The 16558-nt window shown below is 54.6% G+C and overlaps 8 protein-coding genes across 8 annotated transcripts; 6 read left to right on the forward strand and 2 right to left on the reverse strand.

The window, feature by feature from the left end:
• The first annotated feature begins 35 nt into the window (after positions 1-35).
• Positions 36-751, forward strand: BAUCODRAFT_29962 (uncharacterized protein). The gene has a single exon (XM_007674721.1). The coding sequence runs from the start codon at positions 234-236 to the stop codon at positions 696-698; it is 465 nt and encodes a 154-aa protein (XP_007672911.1). The 5' UTR covers positions 36-233; the 3' UTR covers positions 699-751.
• Positions 752-1515: 764 nt separating this feature from the next.
• Positions 1516-2145, forward strand: BAUCODRAFT_47494 (uncharacterized protein; the record flags this gene model as incomplete). The annotated part of the gene is made up of 1 exon (XM_007674850.1): positions 1516-2145. A coding segment is annotated over one exon (630 nt), but the record flags the coding sequence as incomplete, so codon positions are not given.
• A 187-nt stretch (positions 2146-2332) lies between these two features.
• BAUCODRAFT_144989 (uncharacterized protein) lies at positions 2333-4195 on the reverse strand (the record flags this gene model as incomplete). The annotated part of the gene is made up of 3 exons (XM_007675041.1): positions 2333-3748; positions 3795-3950; positions 4013-4195. The coding sequence occupies 3 exons, from the start codon at positions 4193-4195 to the stop codon at positions 2333-2335; spliced, it is 1755 nt and encodes a 584-aa protein (XP_007673231.1).
• Positions 4196-4450: 255 nt separating this feature from the next.
• Positions 4451-7612, forward strand: BAUCODRAFT_101507 (uncharacterized protein; the record flags this gene model as incomplete). The annotated part of the gene is made up of 3 exons (XM_007675042.1): positions 4451-4702; positions 4768-7016; positions 7134-7612. The coding sequence occupies exons 1-3, from the start codon at positions 4614-4616 to the stop codon at positions 7610-7612; spliced, it is 2817 nt and encodes a 938-aa protein (XP_007673232.1). The 5' UTR covers positions 4451-4613.
• A 153-nt stretch (positions 7613-7765) lies between these two features.
• On the forward strand, positions 7766-9761 carry BAUCODRAFT_571758 (uncharacterized protein; the record flags this gene model as incomplete). Its single annotated transcript, XM_007675043.1, has 3 exons — positions 7766-8501; positions 8554-8825; positions 8879-9761. The coding sequence occupies exons 1-3, from the start codon at positions 8214-8216 to the stop codon at positions 9759-9761; spliced, it is 1443 nt and encodes a 480-aa protein (XP_007673233.1). The 5' UTR covers positions 7766-8213.
• An 89-nt stretch (positions 9762-9850) lies between these two features.
• BAUCODRAFT_342491 (uncharacterized protein) lies at positions 9851-10621 on the reverse strand. Its single transcript, XM_007675044.1, has 2 exons — positions 10593-10621; positions 9851-10534 (listed from the first exon to the last, which is right to left on the reverse strand). Exon 2 carries the CDS (start codon positions 10318-10320, stop codon positions 9940-9942), a length of 381 nt encoding a protein of 126 aa, XP_007673234.1. The 5' UTR covers positions 10321-10534; positions 10593-10621; the 3' UTR covers positions 9851-9939.
• Positions 10622-12133: 1512 nt separating this feature from the next.
• Positions 12134-13717, forward strand: BAUCODRAFT_64332 (uncharacterized protein; the record flags this gene model as incomplete). Its single annotated transcript, XM_007674954.1, has 2 exons — positions 12134-12837; positions 12892-13717. The coding sequence occupies 2 exons, from the start codon at positions 12134-12136 to the stop codon at positions 13715-13717; spliced, it is 1530 nt and encodes a 509-aa protein (XP_007673144.1).
• A 220-nt stretch (positions 13718-13937) lies between these two features.
• Positions 13938-16316, forward strand: BAUCODRAFT_29968 (uncharacterized protein). Its single transcript, XM_007674722.1, has 2 exons — positions 13938-14234; positions 14292-16316. Exons 1-2 carry the CDS (start codon positions 14006-14008, stop codon positions 16151-16153), a joined length of 2091 nt encoding a protein of 696 aa, XP_007672912.1. The 5' UTR covers positions 13938-14005; the 3' UTR covers positions 16154-16316.
• The last annotated feature ends 242 nt before the right edge of the window (positions 16317-16558 follow it).

A 16558-nucleotide genomic window follows, 5' to 3' on the forward strand; every position in this document is an offset into this window, starting at 1 on the left:
GGGCAGGCAGGCAGGCAGGCAGGCAGGCAGGCAGGCAGGCGGGCAGGCAGGCAGGCAGGCGGGCAGGCAGGCAGGCAGGCAGGCAGGCAGGCGGGCAGGCGGGCAGGCAGGCAGGCAGAGTTCTGTGGCCTTTACGATCGAATACCTCTACTGGAGCACGGAGAAGCGTGATTCTACCTACAAGGTCACGATACTGGCCGTTCAGACCAGCTTTCATATGCTTCGTCTGCTCGATGGTCCACGTGGGCTTTCTGATCCCTTCGGTCGAGCGGATTTTCACTGCTGCTGGGCTTACACCAATTATGGATGTTAGCAACCCCGGTTCAGCTTCTTCCTCTCATCACTGGCTCTTTCTCGCACTCACCTCCGCAATAAGAAGTTTATTCAGGCCCATGACAACCGAGCCGGAAATGGTGCACAGATTTTCAACGTGGACACGAAGACCTGCCGGCGAAGAGTTCATTAACCTCACATCATACTCCTTGTTGTTGACATACGCTCGGCATCTAACTCACCGTGCATCATATACCGCCTGTCGGTTTGGAGTACCGAGACGCTGTTTTCTGTCTATGCGTAATGCTTCCGGATCGCAAATTGTTTGCAACGCCACAATGTACTGTCCGAGATGGGATGATAGCCCTGCAACGCTTCTGGCCCTCAACTTCCGAATGATCATATCGTTGGAAAAGACGTTGTAAGTTTATAATCTGTTGATCCTCCTGTCAATGCTACATACGGCCATAGGTCGCAGAGACCAGAGAGTCCCAAATCTCTATATTCCCTGTCATCACCGCCGCTTGTTCCACCACTAAGGGCCGTTTCCTCCTGTACTTGGCTCCAGGTAGGTGGGAGGGTACTGCTTGCTGTATGTTTCCCAATCGAAGTGTTCAATAGCATATACACTCTGCTTTATTCGTTTCGCTTTACCGAAGGAAGGTGCGAAGCCGCTACCGTAGGCCGATGTGGTGATGATCGGCATCAACCTCGGCACGTTGACGGTTCCTGACGATCTTCCTTCTAAGACGCAATTCGACACAACCAGCGCCACCGCTAAGGTGTATTTTCATGTCATTTACAGCCTGGTGTAGTTATTGCCAAGAGCGAGACTTCACTGTCCGTGGCGGCATGCCAGATCAGCTCACATTATCGATGACGCGATCGTCCATGCTTTCGTCGCGATCGCGGTCGCCGGTGGCTTGTCCACCCTTATCCGGGATCCACCGTCTCGAATATGTAAGCAAATCTAGACCGGAAAGTCACGGTAGGCAGCCACCGCCTCAGTCCGTAAACTACTTGGGTTTGCCTTGACCTATCGTCTGCCTACTTCGCTCTCCATCTCATTTGCTTAAACGCCAACACAAGACGATGGCTATCAAGCGAGCAGCAGCGGACGACTTCGGTCATATAAGTGCTAAACCGATCAGCAAGCGACGACGCACCTCTGCTGCTGCCGAAAACTCGATTGTGGAAGCTCATAAGCTGCCATCACAGGAAGCCGACCGCGGAAGCGTACAAAGTCGTGCCCTTCACGTTCTCGCCACCGAAGCGGCTGCGCTTACCGCCTTGGCAACGCTCTATCAAACGGACTCTGCCGCTCAGTCTGGTCTTCAGCGGGCAGTCCATGCTGTCACTCGAGCTCACCACGTGGGAGGCAAACTCATAACTTGCGGCGTGGGCAAGTCCGCCTACATTGCCCAGAAGCTGACCGCCACCTGTAAATCTCTGGGCATCAGTTCGAGCTTCCTGCACGCCTGCGAGGCCATCCATGGCGATCTCGGAGACGTTCGGCAGGGGGACGTAGTACTATTCGTCTCCTTCAGTGGCAGCACACCCGAATTGCTGAATCTACTTCCGCATCTTCCGGACCAAGTAAGGATTATGGCGTTGACGTCTCACATGCAACCGGAGCAATGCAAGCTTCTCTGCGACGCAGACGATGGCATTCTCTTGCCAGCGCCCATCCCAGTGAAGGAAGAAGTGTCGTTCGGCGTGGCTGCACCTACGACAAGCACCACCGCCGCGTTAGCTGTGGCAGATATGCTGGCTCTTACAGTTGCTGAGCAGCTGCACGGCGCAGGATCAAGGACGAGTGAGGCCTTTCGCCGTAATCACCCTGGCGGTGCTATTGGTGCAAGGACGAGTAAAGCTTTCTCGAAGCGGCCAGGCGAGGGCAAGAGGCTTGCTACGTTTGAGCTGCCCAGCCCGAGCATGTCTGGCAGTGATGATGGCTGAACATTGCACTTGCTGTTGGGTTTTGTTTCGCTAGAGTAAGGGACTATGACCAGATAGAAAGCAATTATGCGAGCTTTGAAAGCTCAGCGAGAAGAACACTTCACAGTCCCAGAGCTATCCTCCGCCAACAATTCTCGACGTCTTCGCAGAGCTTGGTAAAGGCTGGGTTCTCAAGATTCGCCATCATGAAGTCCTCCAGCACAGCTTGGCGATCTTGCATGCTTAACGTGGCGTACTCCTCGAGTGAGCCTGCTGACTCACGATCGTCTGTCTGCAGTAACGACGGCTGATTGGCCGCGTGCTCCACATGAGAGAGGACAGTAGCGGCGCTCTTGACAGGCGATGCTTGAGGGCTTCCAACCACCTCGTGAGGAGCGTCAGCCAGGCTATCCGTTCGACCGATTTGGGCATTTGCGGAGCGTTCCGTTAACGGCTTTCTGCTGGCTAGCAGGTCGTCCATCCGTGAGACTTGGAAAGGCCGAGCTTCCTGTGGCGCTGGGATAGGGGCCTCAGGCGACTTCGCCGCAGGCCGGAGCATGATTTGTGGTCTCACGGATTTCTCTTCTACGGCGGCTGCAGGCCGCTTGAGTGGCGAGGTTGTGCTGGGGCGATAGTCGTGCATCTGCTTAACGGAAGATGAGCTGTATGGACGCGCCAAAGCCGCAGACTCTTCTTTCGTGAGTTTAGGCTTTGGTAGGGGCGGCAATGTCATGGCTGAGCTGTGGGGTCTGGAAAGGCTCTGCAGCCTACCGCTAGGTCTGCCTTCTGGCACCTTGAACGGCAGCTCTCGTCTTGGTGGTATTTCATGGTCGTAGTTCTCTGGTGGAAGCGAAGTAGAAGAAGTCGAAGGCCGTGTATTCGGGGGGCTGGGAACTGCAAGATCGGATGAACGCGCTGTCGGAATAGGCTCTGATATGCTGGACGAGTAGCTTTGTGGCATGTGGGAAGTAGTGGTCAAAGAAGGTGACGTGTCAATCATAGGCCCTGGCGTCAGCTCCACCGTGGCAAACTGTGGAGTCGCATCAAGCGTTGGCGCATGAGACCGGAATGATGGCCGCTCGTGATTCAGATTGGAGGGTTTGCGGCTGATTTCGGCTGCCCGATCGATCAACTGCTGTGACGATGTAGTGGTCGAGCGGTAGAACATCGCAGTGGTGGGACGGTCTGCGGCAACTTTGCGTGGCGCAGCTGCTTCGTCGCGAACCAGTAGAGGTGGAGGCGGCAGCTCAAGGTCATGATGCGGCTGCCGATCGATCTCAGGTCGCGAGGTTGGCAGACGCGGAAGGATGTCCAGCGCTGTAGGAGGGCGGAAGTTGCTCTGAGAGGTCGTCGGCCTACCGCTGGCGACAAAGGGAGAACTTGAGCTCATCGTCAGTGGACGGTCTGCATGATCTCCTGGACCTGACCGGGCGGTTGTTGGACGCTGTTGCTGAAAGTCCATACCGCGGCGAATGAAAGCATCAACAACCTGGCGACAGTGAGTCGGACTTTCGAAGCGGAGCTGCATCCGACGAGCCTACCGAACGTCAGGTTGCGGTAGTTTAGCAGTTTGTACGGCTTACTATTCCATCATTCAGCTTGTATCGGAGCGCCAATAGCGACTCCTTCGTAATGCCGAAGATGGGAAGCTGATCCACTTGGGGCGTAACGCCATGTTGTTGCGCGCCGCGCCGTGCATCGCTTGCTGCGTTGATGTAGGCTGATATCTCAACACTCGCCTACATCTTGCCATTAGCGGTTGTTGTAGAGTTGCAACAGAGAAGTGTCGACATGGACGGACCAAAACTGCAGTGCCATGAATCACCCGTAGGTTTAAGTCTTCATCAGCGTAAGCTCTGCTCTTGCCCTTGACAATGGTGAAAAGGTCTGCTGCTTGCAGGTGAGTCCATGCAATGGTGTTGTCAGACCGCACACCGGTGGCATGCGAGTATTTCAGTACTGGAAGACACAAATCCGTCGCCATGTTGAATGGCGACGATTACATTATAAGAGCAGTGGAAACGCTACAGTAGATTCGCGTTGATATGCTGCGCCAATGCCGACCTTCGCCGCTTCGATTGCTTGAGGTCGTTGACATGTCGTTCGAATAGACACGAAGCACCCCGTGAGGAAGGAGCCAGTGAATGCTCGTAAGCGTCTCCGCTGGAGCGGCACCGGCGCGGAAAGAGCCGATCTGCTGATGCGACCCTTGCTTTCGCGAATCTTGAGTCGCGTTCACGATGGAGTGCTGCAGGTGCATTGTATGCATCTCATGCCGAATACTCGACGTTGTTGCGTAGGAGGCCCATCGCGCAATGCACTGACAGTGTATCTGGCACGGGGTACATGAAGTCGTAGGAGGCGGTTGTGCGACCCGGCGACGCAGGGCTGCAGCGTGCAACATGGCGCCCAAGCGCGGCGAGAGCATTGACCGGACAGACGAGCGAGAAGAGTTCATGAAGAAGCTGTCCGAGTACCATGAGAAGCGAGGGTACGTTGGTGCCTGGGGTTCAAACCTACGTGTCCCGGCAGCAGCTGACTTCGCATACTGCGCAGAACTACGCTCGAGGAGGAACCAAAGGTTGGCGTCCGGCACATTGACCTATTCCAGCTCTACAAGCGTGTGGTTGAGGAAGGCGGCTATGACCTGTGCTCTGATACGAAGGCCAAGCCGTTAATGTGGCGGAGGTTCGCGGAAGAGTTCGTCGGCAAGAACCAGTATACTGCGGCACAAGCCTTCCAGGTGAAGAACATTTACTACAAGAACTTGTGTGCATACGAGATCAGCAACCACTGGAAGAAAGAGCCGCCGCCAAAGGAGATTCTGGAGCAAGTCACGGCCAAGGGCGGCAACGTGATGGGCCGGACTTTGGAGAATTACTCGCGACCCCCAACCAAGGAGGAATTAAACCTAGGGACTGGTGCAGGCGAACAAGAGGAGGAGACGAGCCCCGAGCAAAAAACGCCGAAGCAGGAGATCTCCGATCCAGCCGACGATCAGGGCAGCGCAGGCGGACGCACGTCAAGAGGCTTGAGGCAGGCACCACCACAGCGCGTACTGTTTCAGCCGGATCTCGCGTCAGGGCGACAGACTCGTGGCCAGATGAATGCGACCATCTCTCCAGCTCCGGGATTAAATGGTGCTCTGAGCAGTATGAGCAATGGCGCCACGTCTACCCTGGCCAACTACGAGCCGTCTCAGTCATACCCGCTGTCACTCAAGCCTGTCATTACACCGGCCAACAACCCTGACTACTATCGTAACGAGCGTAAGCGCAAAGCCGAGGCTATGGCTGGACCGTTGGCAAAGAAGTACAAGAATATTATGCTACCGGGCACTGGCTTCATCGGGCCAAATATCTACGTCCGTGCTCAGCTAGCTCTGCAGAGCGGCATTGAGAAAGAGGAACAGTACGCCCTGCACCACCTCGTCAAGATCAGTCACGAACGGGGAGATCGATATCGCTTCGATCAGTTTCCGGGATTGGCGGATGCGCTCGTGAAGAAGGTGATGCAGGTCTGCGGCTTGTTCTATGATGTCGACTGGGACGTGAGCTATGACGAAGACGCGATGGACCTGGATGATGAAATGCTTAACGGTCTTCGTGGCACATCGGACATCATACGCCGGCTCAAAGATCGTATACCAAAGGTGACAGACGACTTACTCGACGACGCCGCCTTTTTGTCGCAGCTCAACCGTATCACAGAAGCTGCGCTGGTCACCCGAAACATGTGCTTACAGCAGGAGAACGCGAAGTACCTCGTCGGCATGCCCATTGTCCGAGACTATCTTGCAGTAGTATTGAACCTGCCACACCATCCTGGCATTGTCGAGTTGCAGCATTATGCGCTTGAGACTGTAGAGCAGTTGCTACTCTGGTGCGATGTCGGCACGAATGATGCGCTCTATCACGCTTTACTTGCTCAGCTAGAGGGTCAAGACCGTGGTGCCATCATCATTGCTCTGCGCACGATCGCTCGAATTGCGATGCACCTTCCCGGAGCGAAACGGCTTGACGACATTCCTCCAGAGACATTGCAGCGGATACAAGCATGGCTTCTGGTCGATGACGAGGAGCTCAAAAGTGCCTGCCTTGATTTCTTGTTCCAGTACACATCCTTTGCCGACAATGTAGACGATCTGCTGCAGAACGTCGATGCGGAAGCATTGGCGCATCATCTCAGCCGGCTGTTGCTGTTCGGCACGAAGGAGGAGCGGCATGCCAAGCCCACCTCTGAAGAGAAGGAAGTAGATCGAACCTTCCATCCCGTACCAAGGCTTGCGCGCAGTGTTGTGGAGATGCTTCTCAAGCTGGACGAGCCCGAACGCTCCTCGGAATGGCTCCGTATGTGCTTTTTAACTGACCGTGACTCGGAGATGACACAGATTAGCCTTTGGCAAGCATACCAAGGCACGTTTGCGCCCTACAACGCCACGCACCAACATCTCATTGCCGGCGAGTTCATCAAAAACGTGTCAACGACATTCGTCGGAGCCACGGCACAGGTCGCGGGCGGCAACAAGTACGTTATCAAGGGCATCAAGTCGCGCAAGGTGCCAGTAGATACGGGGTTGTTACCCGGCGGCAAAGGTGCGGCGGACAAAGGCAAGGACCTGCAGAAGTGCCGTTGGATGATCACGGTGGCCGCCGATCCCGTACGCGATCCAATTACTGGTATCGTGAGTGGTCCTATTACGCGTGAGGTGGAGTCTGCGGAGTGGTATAGAGACAGCCGAGAGATGCTTAAGGATATATTGGGCAACTATTTGCAGTTGCCTCGAGCGGCCATAAAAATGGAGGGTGATGCTACACCTATCTCACGGCCTGCATCGGCAACTGGCGTGGCAGGACATCCTCATACGAATGGGATCACTGCGCCGGCAATCAAGAGTATCGGTGAGCTCTTCGACTTCTCAGCTGCGGACAAGACAACGTATCGGTGTCGTTGGGCTGGCTGCAAGCGCACGTCGTCGGATTTCGTTGTCGTGGATGGCAAAGTCTCCAGAACAGCGCTCTTCGCTCGACACATTCAGACTCACCTTCCAGACGGTGACGATTCAACAGGCAAGAAACACAACATCAATCCGGACGATCAGAAAACGCCCTCCAGCACGGAGAAAGTGACGCTGCAAGGTCTGGTGGACGAGAAGAACGACGCTATGGGCGTGTCGTTAAGTGCGGCGCTGGTTTTACGCAATATTGCCAAGTTCATGCCACGATCGGAAGAGACGGCTGGACTTATCGAGGAAGGAAAGGCTGGAACCACATCGGAAGATGATCTGCTGGGTCGTGTATTTGACGACGAGGTGACTGAGCGGCTCTTCTTCGCACTAACGCATGCAAGACCGATACACAGCTATGTTGGGAGTATTCTACGAGCGATAGGGAGAGCGTAAACCTGCATGCTGTGGAGATGCGAGCACGCTGATCGATTAGCAGACCAGCGCGCTGCTTATTGGCCAAGTATAGCTGTGCGACGACGTACGGGTGCTTGTGTCCGTTGCTCTGTACACCTGAGCGTAACAATAGTGGACAGCTTTACAGACTCACCCATTGTTGCATTGAGTGCCTTGGCACAGCCAGCCACAGAACACCAGCAGACTTCGGGCTTGTAGCGAAGACCAGTTTTCTCCGCAATCTGAGCTCGCACAAACTTTCGACAAGTTCAACCTCACCTGACCAGATGCCTGCTTCTGGAGCTAATGCATGAAACCGTGCGGAGAGGCGCATGGGCGTGGTACAGTACTATACTACCCCGTGCTTGTGGAGTGCTGAGGACTCGGATCTGGAACCCTTCAGCTGACACCCATTCCCAGAAGGGGTGCCGTATGCCCGCTGTGGCGTGCGAGACAAGTGGCTATAAGTACGGTCGAGGAGTAGCACTCTTCATATCTCTTGCAATGTAAGATTACTCTTTCCAGTTGTGCTGTGGTCAGCTCTTTAACTTCTCGCTTCGTGCGTTGCTTCTCACTACGGCATCTGCATCTGTCGCCTGCGATGGGTTCCACAGACAGCCTGAACCTAGACAACATACAGGGAGACATCCTTGGTGATGGTCTGCCAAAGCTGAGTGAGACGTTCCTCTTCTTCACCATCAACGACCCAAGAAGCTTCTGCCAGCGTCTCAACCAGGTCTCGAATGAAATCGCGAGCACAACACATGTCAAAGACTTGCGTAGCGGCATCGCAAATAATGCTGGCGGTGGCATCGTACCCGCCGTTGGCGCCAATATCGCTTTCTCTTGCCACGGATTGCAGAAGGTGACGTGTTCGCAAGCCTCGGATGTGGCATCCCGTTGACTGGATGTGGATGTCTGGTGTCCTCCTTAACATCCAGCTTAACACGCAAGACCCTGCGTTTGACGCCGGCATGAAGGCGGGTGCAGCATCGCTTGCAGATCCCCTCAGAAGCGGCTCCTCAGATCCAGCATGGGAGGACGTGTATCTGCATCCCGAGAACGTACATGGAGTCATCCTAGCCGCCGGCAGTGATGACGGTATCTGCAGCCAGAAGCTGCAGACTATCATGAGCATCTTCGGCCCGTCTGCGGGAGAAGTGCATAGAGTGAGCGGCAAGGTTCGACCGGGCGAGATGAAAGGCCATGAGCAGTATGCAAGTCCCAGAGTCCTACACGTATAAGCATTCCTAACCTTGGAAGCAGCTTCGGATATATGGATGGGGTCTCGCAACCAGCCGTCCAGGGTATCGACACGGCGACTCCTGGTCAAGACATTGTCAGCCATGGCACGTTCATATGCGGGCGGAACGGCGATCGCTTCGCCAGCCAGCGCCCAGCTTGGATGATAGATGGGAGCTTTCTCTGTTTCCGGAAGCTGCAACAGAATGTCCAGGACTGGAACAAATTTCTGGTCGATGCCTCCAATCAGCTTGGTACGTGGTCAGATCAGCTAGGTTCACGCTTGGTCGGACGATGGAAGAGTGGCTGCCCAATCCAGCTGTCTCCGGACTTTGACGACAGAAATCTGGCGGCAGACCCCAATCGGGTCAACAAGTTTGACTTTGACAGCATCAGCAATGACTTTAGGTGCCCTATGGGCGCCCACATCCGCAAGACTAATCCTCGTGGTGATCTTGGTCGAGCGACCGTCAACCAGTTCCGTATTCTGCGCCGTGGCATTCCTTATGGCAACGAAGTCGATGCCGACCCGACAGGAGAGCGTGGGCTGCTATTCGTCTGCTACCAGAGCAATATCTCGCAGGGTTTCAAGTTCATTCAGGAGACCTGGGCCAACCAGGCTGTCTTCGCAAGCGAAGGCGCAGGTGTTGACGCAATCATGGGACAGAGCAACAGTCAGAAGACTATCAACATGAGAGGGCTGTATCCACAAGATGCGTCACGACCACTAGCGCTATCCGGGATCAATCGGTTTGTGGTGCCGAAAGGTGGGGAGTACTTCTTTTCGCCTTCAATGAGCGCTCTGAAGACGACACTATCGACAGTAAGGGAGCATGGTTGTACTCATCAGGTCGGGAATCATAGAAGTAAGGCAACAGTTCCCAGTATAACATGCCATACCCAGTGAGCCACGCTCTTCCCATCAGTTCCCATCGCCTGCGCAGCTACCTGACTTGTCGTCTGTGGGCTGAGAGACGCAATTGACGTGGTCTGAGTGCTAGTCCGGGAAGTGGAAGCTACATAGGGTGTCAATGCGGGCGGAGACGAGCTCGACGTGCTCCCGGCCGCTCCCGATGACGTGGCGGTCACTGACGTGGTACTCGCCGACACTCGTGGTGATGTTGTCGATGAGGCAGGCGTAGCGGTAACATAGGAACTAGAGGCGCCGGCGCCGCTGCAAGTCCGCCCATTTGTACAGCAGCCATATTCTCCTCCACCAATGGGAACACAATAGGTGCCAGCCCAACAGTATCCGCCATCAAGGCAGCAAGAAGCATCGTTTGGCATACAGCCCGTACCGCACGGAAGTCTGGTAGCGGCACAGGTGCTAGCCGAAGCAGTAGCGGAGCTCGTGCGTGCGCTGCTGGAAGCGCTGAGGACGCCAGAGCAGGTCTGACCGTTGTCGCAGCAGCCATAGTCACCTCCTCCAGCTGCGACACAGTAAGTGCCAGACAGACAGTATCCATGGTCCGGGCAGCAAGAAGCACCGCTCGGCATACAGCCTGTGCCACACTGCACTCTGCCAGCAGAACACGTGGATGCTGTCGCCGAGGCTGATGCGGAAACTGGTGTACCGCTTACTGTAGTGCCCACCAAACCAGGCGGAGTAAGATAACATCCCCAAGGCCCCGTCGTCGGACTCGTCACTTGATAGCAGCCGGCCGCACCAATTGAATAGCACTGTTTACCCCTTAGTTCTAGCTGACATTGATGGTTTAGTGACGTGACAATTATTCACTTACGCAACCGCAACCTGAGGTAGGAAAATACGCGGAGCCTTGACTACATGTTTGCGACGACACCAGGCCGAGCAAAAGCGATGAAGTGATGATAACTGCAAGCATCTTGAAGCGCTCGAGTTCCGTAGAAATACCCCGTAACTAGACAAGATGGGAAAGACGGAAACCAGCCTGAAGGCGTTATGAGGGCAGCCTTATATATCCTACCCTAAGTTGAAGGACACAGCCTCCACGAAGTCACCGGTGAAGCTGTAGGTTACTTGGTACAATCCTAGGGAGTCTTGGACTCCTTGGCAAGGCTACGGTCTCTTTTACGTACGTCGCAGCGAAAGTGCAGTCGCACGCGTCTAGGCCTAGGGATTGAGCTACGAACGGTGCGCTGAGCTGGTCGGAAACAGCAACAACTGTGCGCAGAAGAAACGGTCGAGTCACAGACGTTGGTGTCCTGTCGAAGGTGCGATGTCACTTACAATTTATTTTCAGGAGCAAGGCTTGCCAAGAGCTGGCGTCTGCTAGAGGTGAAGTTGTGGAGCCAATGGGCTTCCTCAGGATAAGCCACAGAGAGTGGAGCGAGCTTCTGCGGCCCATGACTTTTGACTCTGATAACGAGTTCCCGTTAGTCGTCTCCGCAATCTATCGTCTCTGCTAAGCATTTCTCGGTGGATCGCTCCATTTGCTTGATACGTTAGCACTGCGTTAAGGGAAGCTTGGCTTTATCAAGCCGGATATGTTGTTCCTGAAGCTACATCGTCCGCGTCTTGATGCGTTATCTAAGTGTTGGTGTTGCATGGCACATTCCCAAGACAATGGCGGCCGCGTCGTGCGACGCACATGGAGTGTGCGGCGACACGCTATGCCTTTATGTGAAACTCGAACAATATCAACCTCCAAGCTTGCACGAAGTCGATGGCGCCGGGCTCACTGGCAGGGCATTCTTCGGGCTTCGGAAGCAAAATGTACGACGGCAGCCGCGGCATCACGCGCCGCAGTAATGCTCATCTGCAGGTTATTGTTCAAGCTGCGATAAGCATCTCTACCGTCATTTGTCAACCCGAGGTCGCCGCCGTGCTCACGGCGATAATTTCCGCTAAACCACCGCCGACAAGATGGGAGATTACTCGCTAGCCTTCCAAATCGCTCTTGCGTCTCCGCGAACGCAACTCGTTGATTGGAGCGAAGCGTGTCCTCCCACGCGAGCATTTACCACATGGCTGCGCTTCGCAGAGTCTAGATGGACCGGCCTACCCACCATGCTAGGCTTCGAAGCCAAGATTGAGATCGCGTCTCGGCAGGGCTTGCAGATAAAGATCGTGATGCCGCCATTGTGCAGCTTCTCTCGCCTACCTTACCGTGTGCGCCGCTGACAGTCGTCTGGTGTAAGAATTCTGAGACTCGGAGCCACCCTGATACAACGCTTTCAGCTGTTAACCAGATTGAACGGTTGGTCATAAGCACGATCTAGTAGCCGGTATCTTGACCGGACCCTCTTCCATACCTAACGTTCGCCTTCCGGTGGCCAACGTTGTAAATCGCCGCCGCGATGGCGCAGAACGTCACCGAGCTCATCACCGAGCTTGTGACACCAGACTGGCTGGATACTGGCAACAATGCCTGGCAGTTGACAGCAGCAACCCTCGTCGCGCTGCAATCGGTACCAGGTCTTTGTGTTCTGTATGCAGGCCTCGTCAAGAAGAAGTGGGCCATCAACTCGATGTTCATGGTCTTCTACGCTTTCGCCATGGTTCTGATCTGCTGGGTCATCTGGGCATACAAGGTCGCATTCGGGGAATATATGCTACCTTTTGCGGGCCGACCAGGCCCAGTCCTGACTTTTGATGAAACGATCGTGCAGTCGGTCCTGCCTAGCGCGGCTTTGAGTCAGAACTTCCCAAAGGCGACAATGATATACTTTCAATTCGTCTTCGCTGCGATCACGCTGGCTCTCATCGCGGGAGCGTATTTGGCTCGAATGAGCTTCCGCGCTTGGATGCTGTTTGTGCCGCTGTGGCTGACGTTCAGTTACTGCATCGGTGCGTACAGTCTCTGGGGTGGCGGGTTCCTGTTCAAGCTGGGCGTCTTGGACTACTCCGGCGGTTACGTTATCCACCTCTCGTCTGGTACAGCGGGTTTCGTCGGAGCTTGGTGGATTGGACCGCGGTTGAAGCAAGATCGCGAGAATTTCCAACCCAACAACATTCTGGTGATGATGGTGGGTGCTGGCATTCTTTGGATTGGCTGGAATGGGTGCGTAACAAGCAAGCCTTTCTAGTAGATTTGATACTGACTCTGCTTATATAGCTTTAATGGCGGTGATCCCTATGCGGCCTCTCCAGCAGCCGGTGTTGCCGTACTCAACACCAACGTCTGCACCGCCTTCTCCATGCTCACGTGGACAATGATGGATCTCGTCTTCTACGGCAAACCGTCCATAATTGGCGCAATCAACGGCATGATCACTGGTCTCGTTGGGATTACACCAGCTGCTGGGTTCGTGGCAGGCTGGGGCGCGATAATCATCGGGCTTTGCACCGGTATTTTGCCGTGGCTCAGCATGAACATTGCGGGCAAGAAGTGGACTCTCTTCACGCACCATGTAGACGATGCCCTTGGAATCACACACACGCACATGGTAGCCGGCGTCCTTGGCGGCTTCCTGACTGGTCTTTTCGCCACTGAGACTGGCGTCTACTCTTTTGGCGACACGAATCCAGGCGGTGCGATCAACCAGAATGGTCGCCAAGTCTGGGTCCAGATTGTGGGCGCTCTCTTCATCATTGGCTGGAATGTCGTCTGGACCAGCCTGATCATGTTGTTCATTAAGTACGTATGCCGCATCAAACTGCGCATGACGGAGGAAGAGCTGCTGCTTGGCGATGATGCGATCCACGGTGAAGAGGCGTACAGCTTCCTGGACGATGTGACAGGGTTGGTGCCATCGCAGACGTCGGAGAGGAACGCCAATGAGCGGTTATCGAGAATACACGCGGGTACGGATTACAAGGGGCAGACGTTGATAGGGCGGGATGTAGAGGAGGGAAATACTTCCTATAGCAGCAATGGGGTGGAAGTACCAGCCGGGCTCATTACGTCTGCGAAGAACGTCGAAGAGATCAAGATGGATTAGACGTTGGCCTCTGATGAGATGCAGAGCAAGTGATTGTGAGACCATACATGTTGTCCCGCGGATGTATTGTAATCCACGTCAAGCAGACCGTACTGGACTCATGGCACGGAGCAGCGTGATGAGGTGCTCTCAAACGCAAGCATCGATTTGCTTTAATGGTATATCAAACGATGGCTTCATGACAGTATGCGATGCATCAGACATGTCTATATGCATGCGTCTGGAAAGTAAAAACCCGCCGCATCAGTTCCTCGTCACAGGGGGCCAAAAGCGGGGAGTGCTGACTGCATGTGCGATGCTCAACCCTTGCTCGTGTCGATGGACAAGCTCACCGATCTGGATGTGCCTATCTTTCGACATGCACGCAATAATGTATCCGCTCAAGTGCCTCTGCCAAGCTCTCATCAAGCAGCAACAAGACTACGGGACAGAGAGTTCATCCGCATTAGATTCAGGATGACAGTAAGAAAGGCACGCCGTGAGCGGCGGATGCCGGTGTCACAGCTCACGATACTTGGTCCGTAGATTTGTGCTTCAAAACGTACATTGTGCGGCGGAATTGACTTGTGTGCAGCCATTTGCAGATTTGCTGAACCCATCGCCTCCACATCGCTCTTTCCCTACCTCCCCGAGATGATTCGCTCCTTCCAGATTCCTGAACGAGAAGTTGGAAAATGGGCAGGTCTCGCAACCGCCATCTTCTCCCTATGTCAGGCTGTGATGGGTGTACCCTGGGGCCGCTTCAGTGATCGCTATGGCAGGAAATCAGCTATTCTGTTGGGCCTCACTGCCACAATGCTAACCTCACTCATGTGGGGGTTCAGCAGCACGTTGTGGATGGGGCTCCTGGCAAGGGCATTAGCCGGTGCAGGAAACGGGAATGTTGGTATTATCCGGACGACGGTGGCGGAAATGGTGCCATGGAAGGAGCTGCAACCAAAAGCATTCTCCATCATGCCGTTGGTGTGGAATATCGGATCGATATTCGGACCAATGCTCGGTGGAGCATTGGCAAACCCCTACGGTGTTGAACCCGGAGAAGATGGAAGAGACAAGGCCTTGTTTGGGAGGTTTCCATATGCGCCGCCTAATATAGTGTCGGCTGTTTTCTTCGCCATTGGAATTACTGTCGGGTATCTTTTTCTTGAGGAGACGCTCGAGACGCTGCAACATCGGAGAGACTTCGGTCTGCGGATCGGGGATAAGATCAAGAAGCTCGCGAAATCGCATGTCTTGAGACTGGAGGAAGTCTTGAGGTTGCGTAGATCCGAGATCGCATGTGACTCGGAGGACGAGCCACTCCTTAAGGACGACCATGATCACGATTACGACGAGCTTACTGGGACCAAGCCGAGTGAACCTTCACCTGCGCCACCGTCCTTTAAAGAGATTCTAACGAAGCAGTCCCTCCTGAACCTTCTGGTCTACACCCTACTCGCCATGCACACAATGGCCTTCGATCAGCTGTTTCCGGTCTACATGCAATTTCCATCTCTGCTCAACAATCCTCCGTCCCTGGACACAACACCACCATCCCAGGATAATCGCCTCCGCTTCGCTGGCGGTTTCGGCCTGAACCATTTTACCATTGGCCTCCTTAGTACCGGCTACGGCTGCGTCGGCATGATCATCCAATTCTTCGTCTTCCCACCCGTAGCCCGCCGTTTCGGAGTACTCAACTGTCTGAAGGCGGCGGCCTGCACATTCCCGCTGGTCTACTTCGCCATGCCTTTCACAGCCCTTCTGCCGACCCAAAGGGCTCAAATTGCCGTAGCATTCGGCTTAGGATTGGTCAAGCTGAATTGCTCCATCTTTGCGTACCCCTGCAGCACTATCTTGATCACAAACTCGGCAACCAGTCTCCGCGTACTAGGAACGCTGAACGGCTTCGCCACCTCTGTTGCAGCCCTTGGCCGTGCAGCCGGCCCGGCCATTGGAGGTGCGATGTTTACCGTGGGTGTCAAGCATGGCTTTGTCATCGCTCCCTATTGGACATTTACCGCTATTGGCATTCTCGCGGCTGTCCCAATCTTCTTTCTCGAAGAGGGGGAAGGATTCGGCGACGACGATGACGACGTTAGCGATCATGAGGACGTGCAGGAGGTATCTGAAACTCCAGCCACAGAACATGAGCCAGTTGCAGTTGCGCCGACGAAGTCCCAAGCTCAGGAAGCCGACGAGGTAGCCTATGGCTCCGTACCGGGTCTGCTAAACCGTAGAGATACGGTGTCTTCTAACGCGCTGGTAGAAGAAGCCGAGACGCCCACGAGACCGGAGATGAATCTCAGACAGGAAACTGCACCACTGATGGTCCGGCGTGGCTCGAGAAGGGCTGTTAGACAGATGTCGACACCGCTGGGTATGGGAAGAATGGGCATCAGTCGGCGGTATAGCAGTAATGTAGGGCAGAGCTTCGGGAGTGCTTACGGGCATTAATCTACTGGAACGCTATGCTTACTCCCACTGAGCTGCTTCTGGTGCCGTTCTTGCGAGCGTTCCTATTGATAGACGTACAATGCAGTCGAACCCCCGTTCACCGAACGACCGCCTCTCATCTGCGCCGCAGCATTGTGTCGTCATTTAACAGCTATGAACGGTTCCTAAATTGTCGTGGGACGATAGTCTACAGGTGATTCAATCTAGGGAAGCTTCTTTGCCATCCCAAGCCCGTAGGTATTGGTAAAATCATCGACGGATGATAGCGCTATGTGAGAGCGGTCCTGTGGTGAGATGGTGGAGAGCCCTAGCATTGAATCCCACAAGCTTCGTCGATGTCCAAGATGTCGCAGGATGATGGTGTCATATGAGCGCACTATCATCCAGAGGTAATCCCAGACTGTA

This window comes from Baudoinia panamericana (assembly GCF_000338955.1).
Source record: "Baudoinia panamericana UAMH 10762 unplaced genomic scaffold BAUCOscaffold_2, whole genome shotgun sequence".
Taxonomy (NCBI): Eukaryota; Fungi; Ascomycota; class Dothideomycetes; order Mycosphaerellales; family Teratosphaeriaceae; genus Baudoinia; species Baudoinia panamericana.

Coding starts and splice junctions, on each gene's coding strand:
- BAUCODRAFT_29962 (XM_007674721.1), top strand. CDS start 234: ATGGTCCACGTGGGCTTTCTGATCCCTTCGGTCGAGCGGATTTTCACT.
- BAUCODRAFT_342491 (XM_007675044.1), bottom strand. CDS start 10,320: ATGGATACTGTCTGTCTGGCACTTACTGTGTCGCAGCTGGAGGAGGTG.
- BAUCODRAFT_29968 (XM_007674722.1), top strand. CDS start 14,006: ATGTGCGATGCTCAACCCTTGCTCGTGTCGATGGACAAGCTCACCGAT. Junction 14,235..14,291: donor GTCACAGCTCACGATACTTG/GTCCGTAGATTT, acceptor ACTTGTGTGCAG/CCATTTGCAGATTTGCTGAA.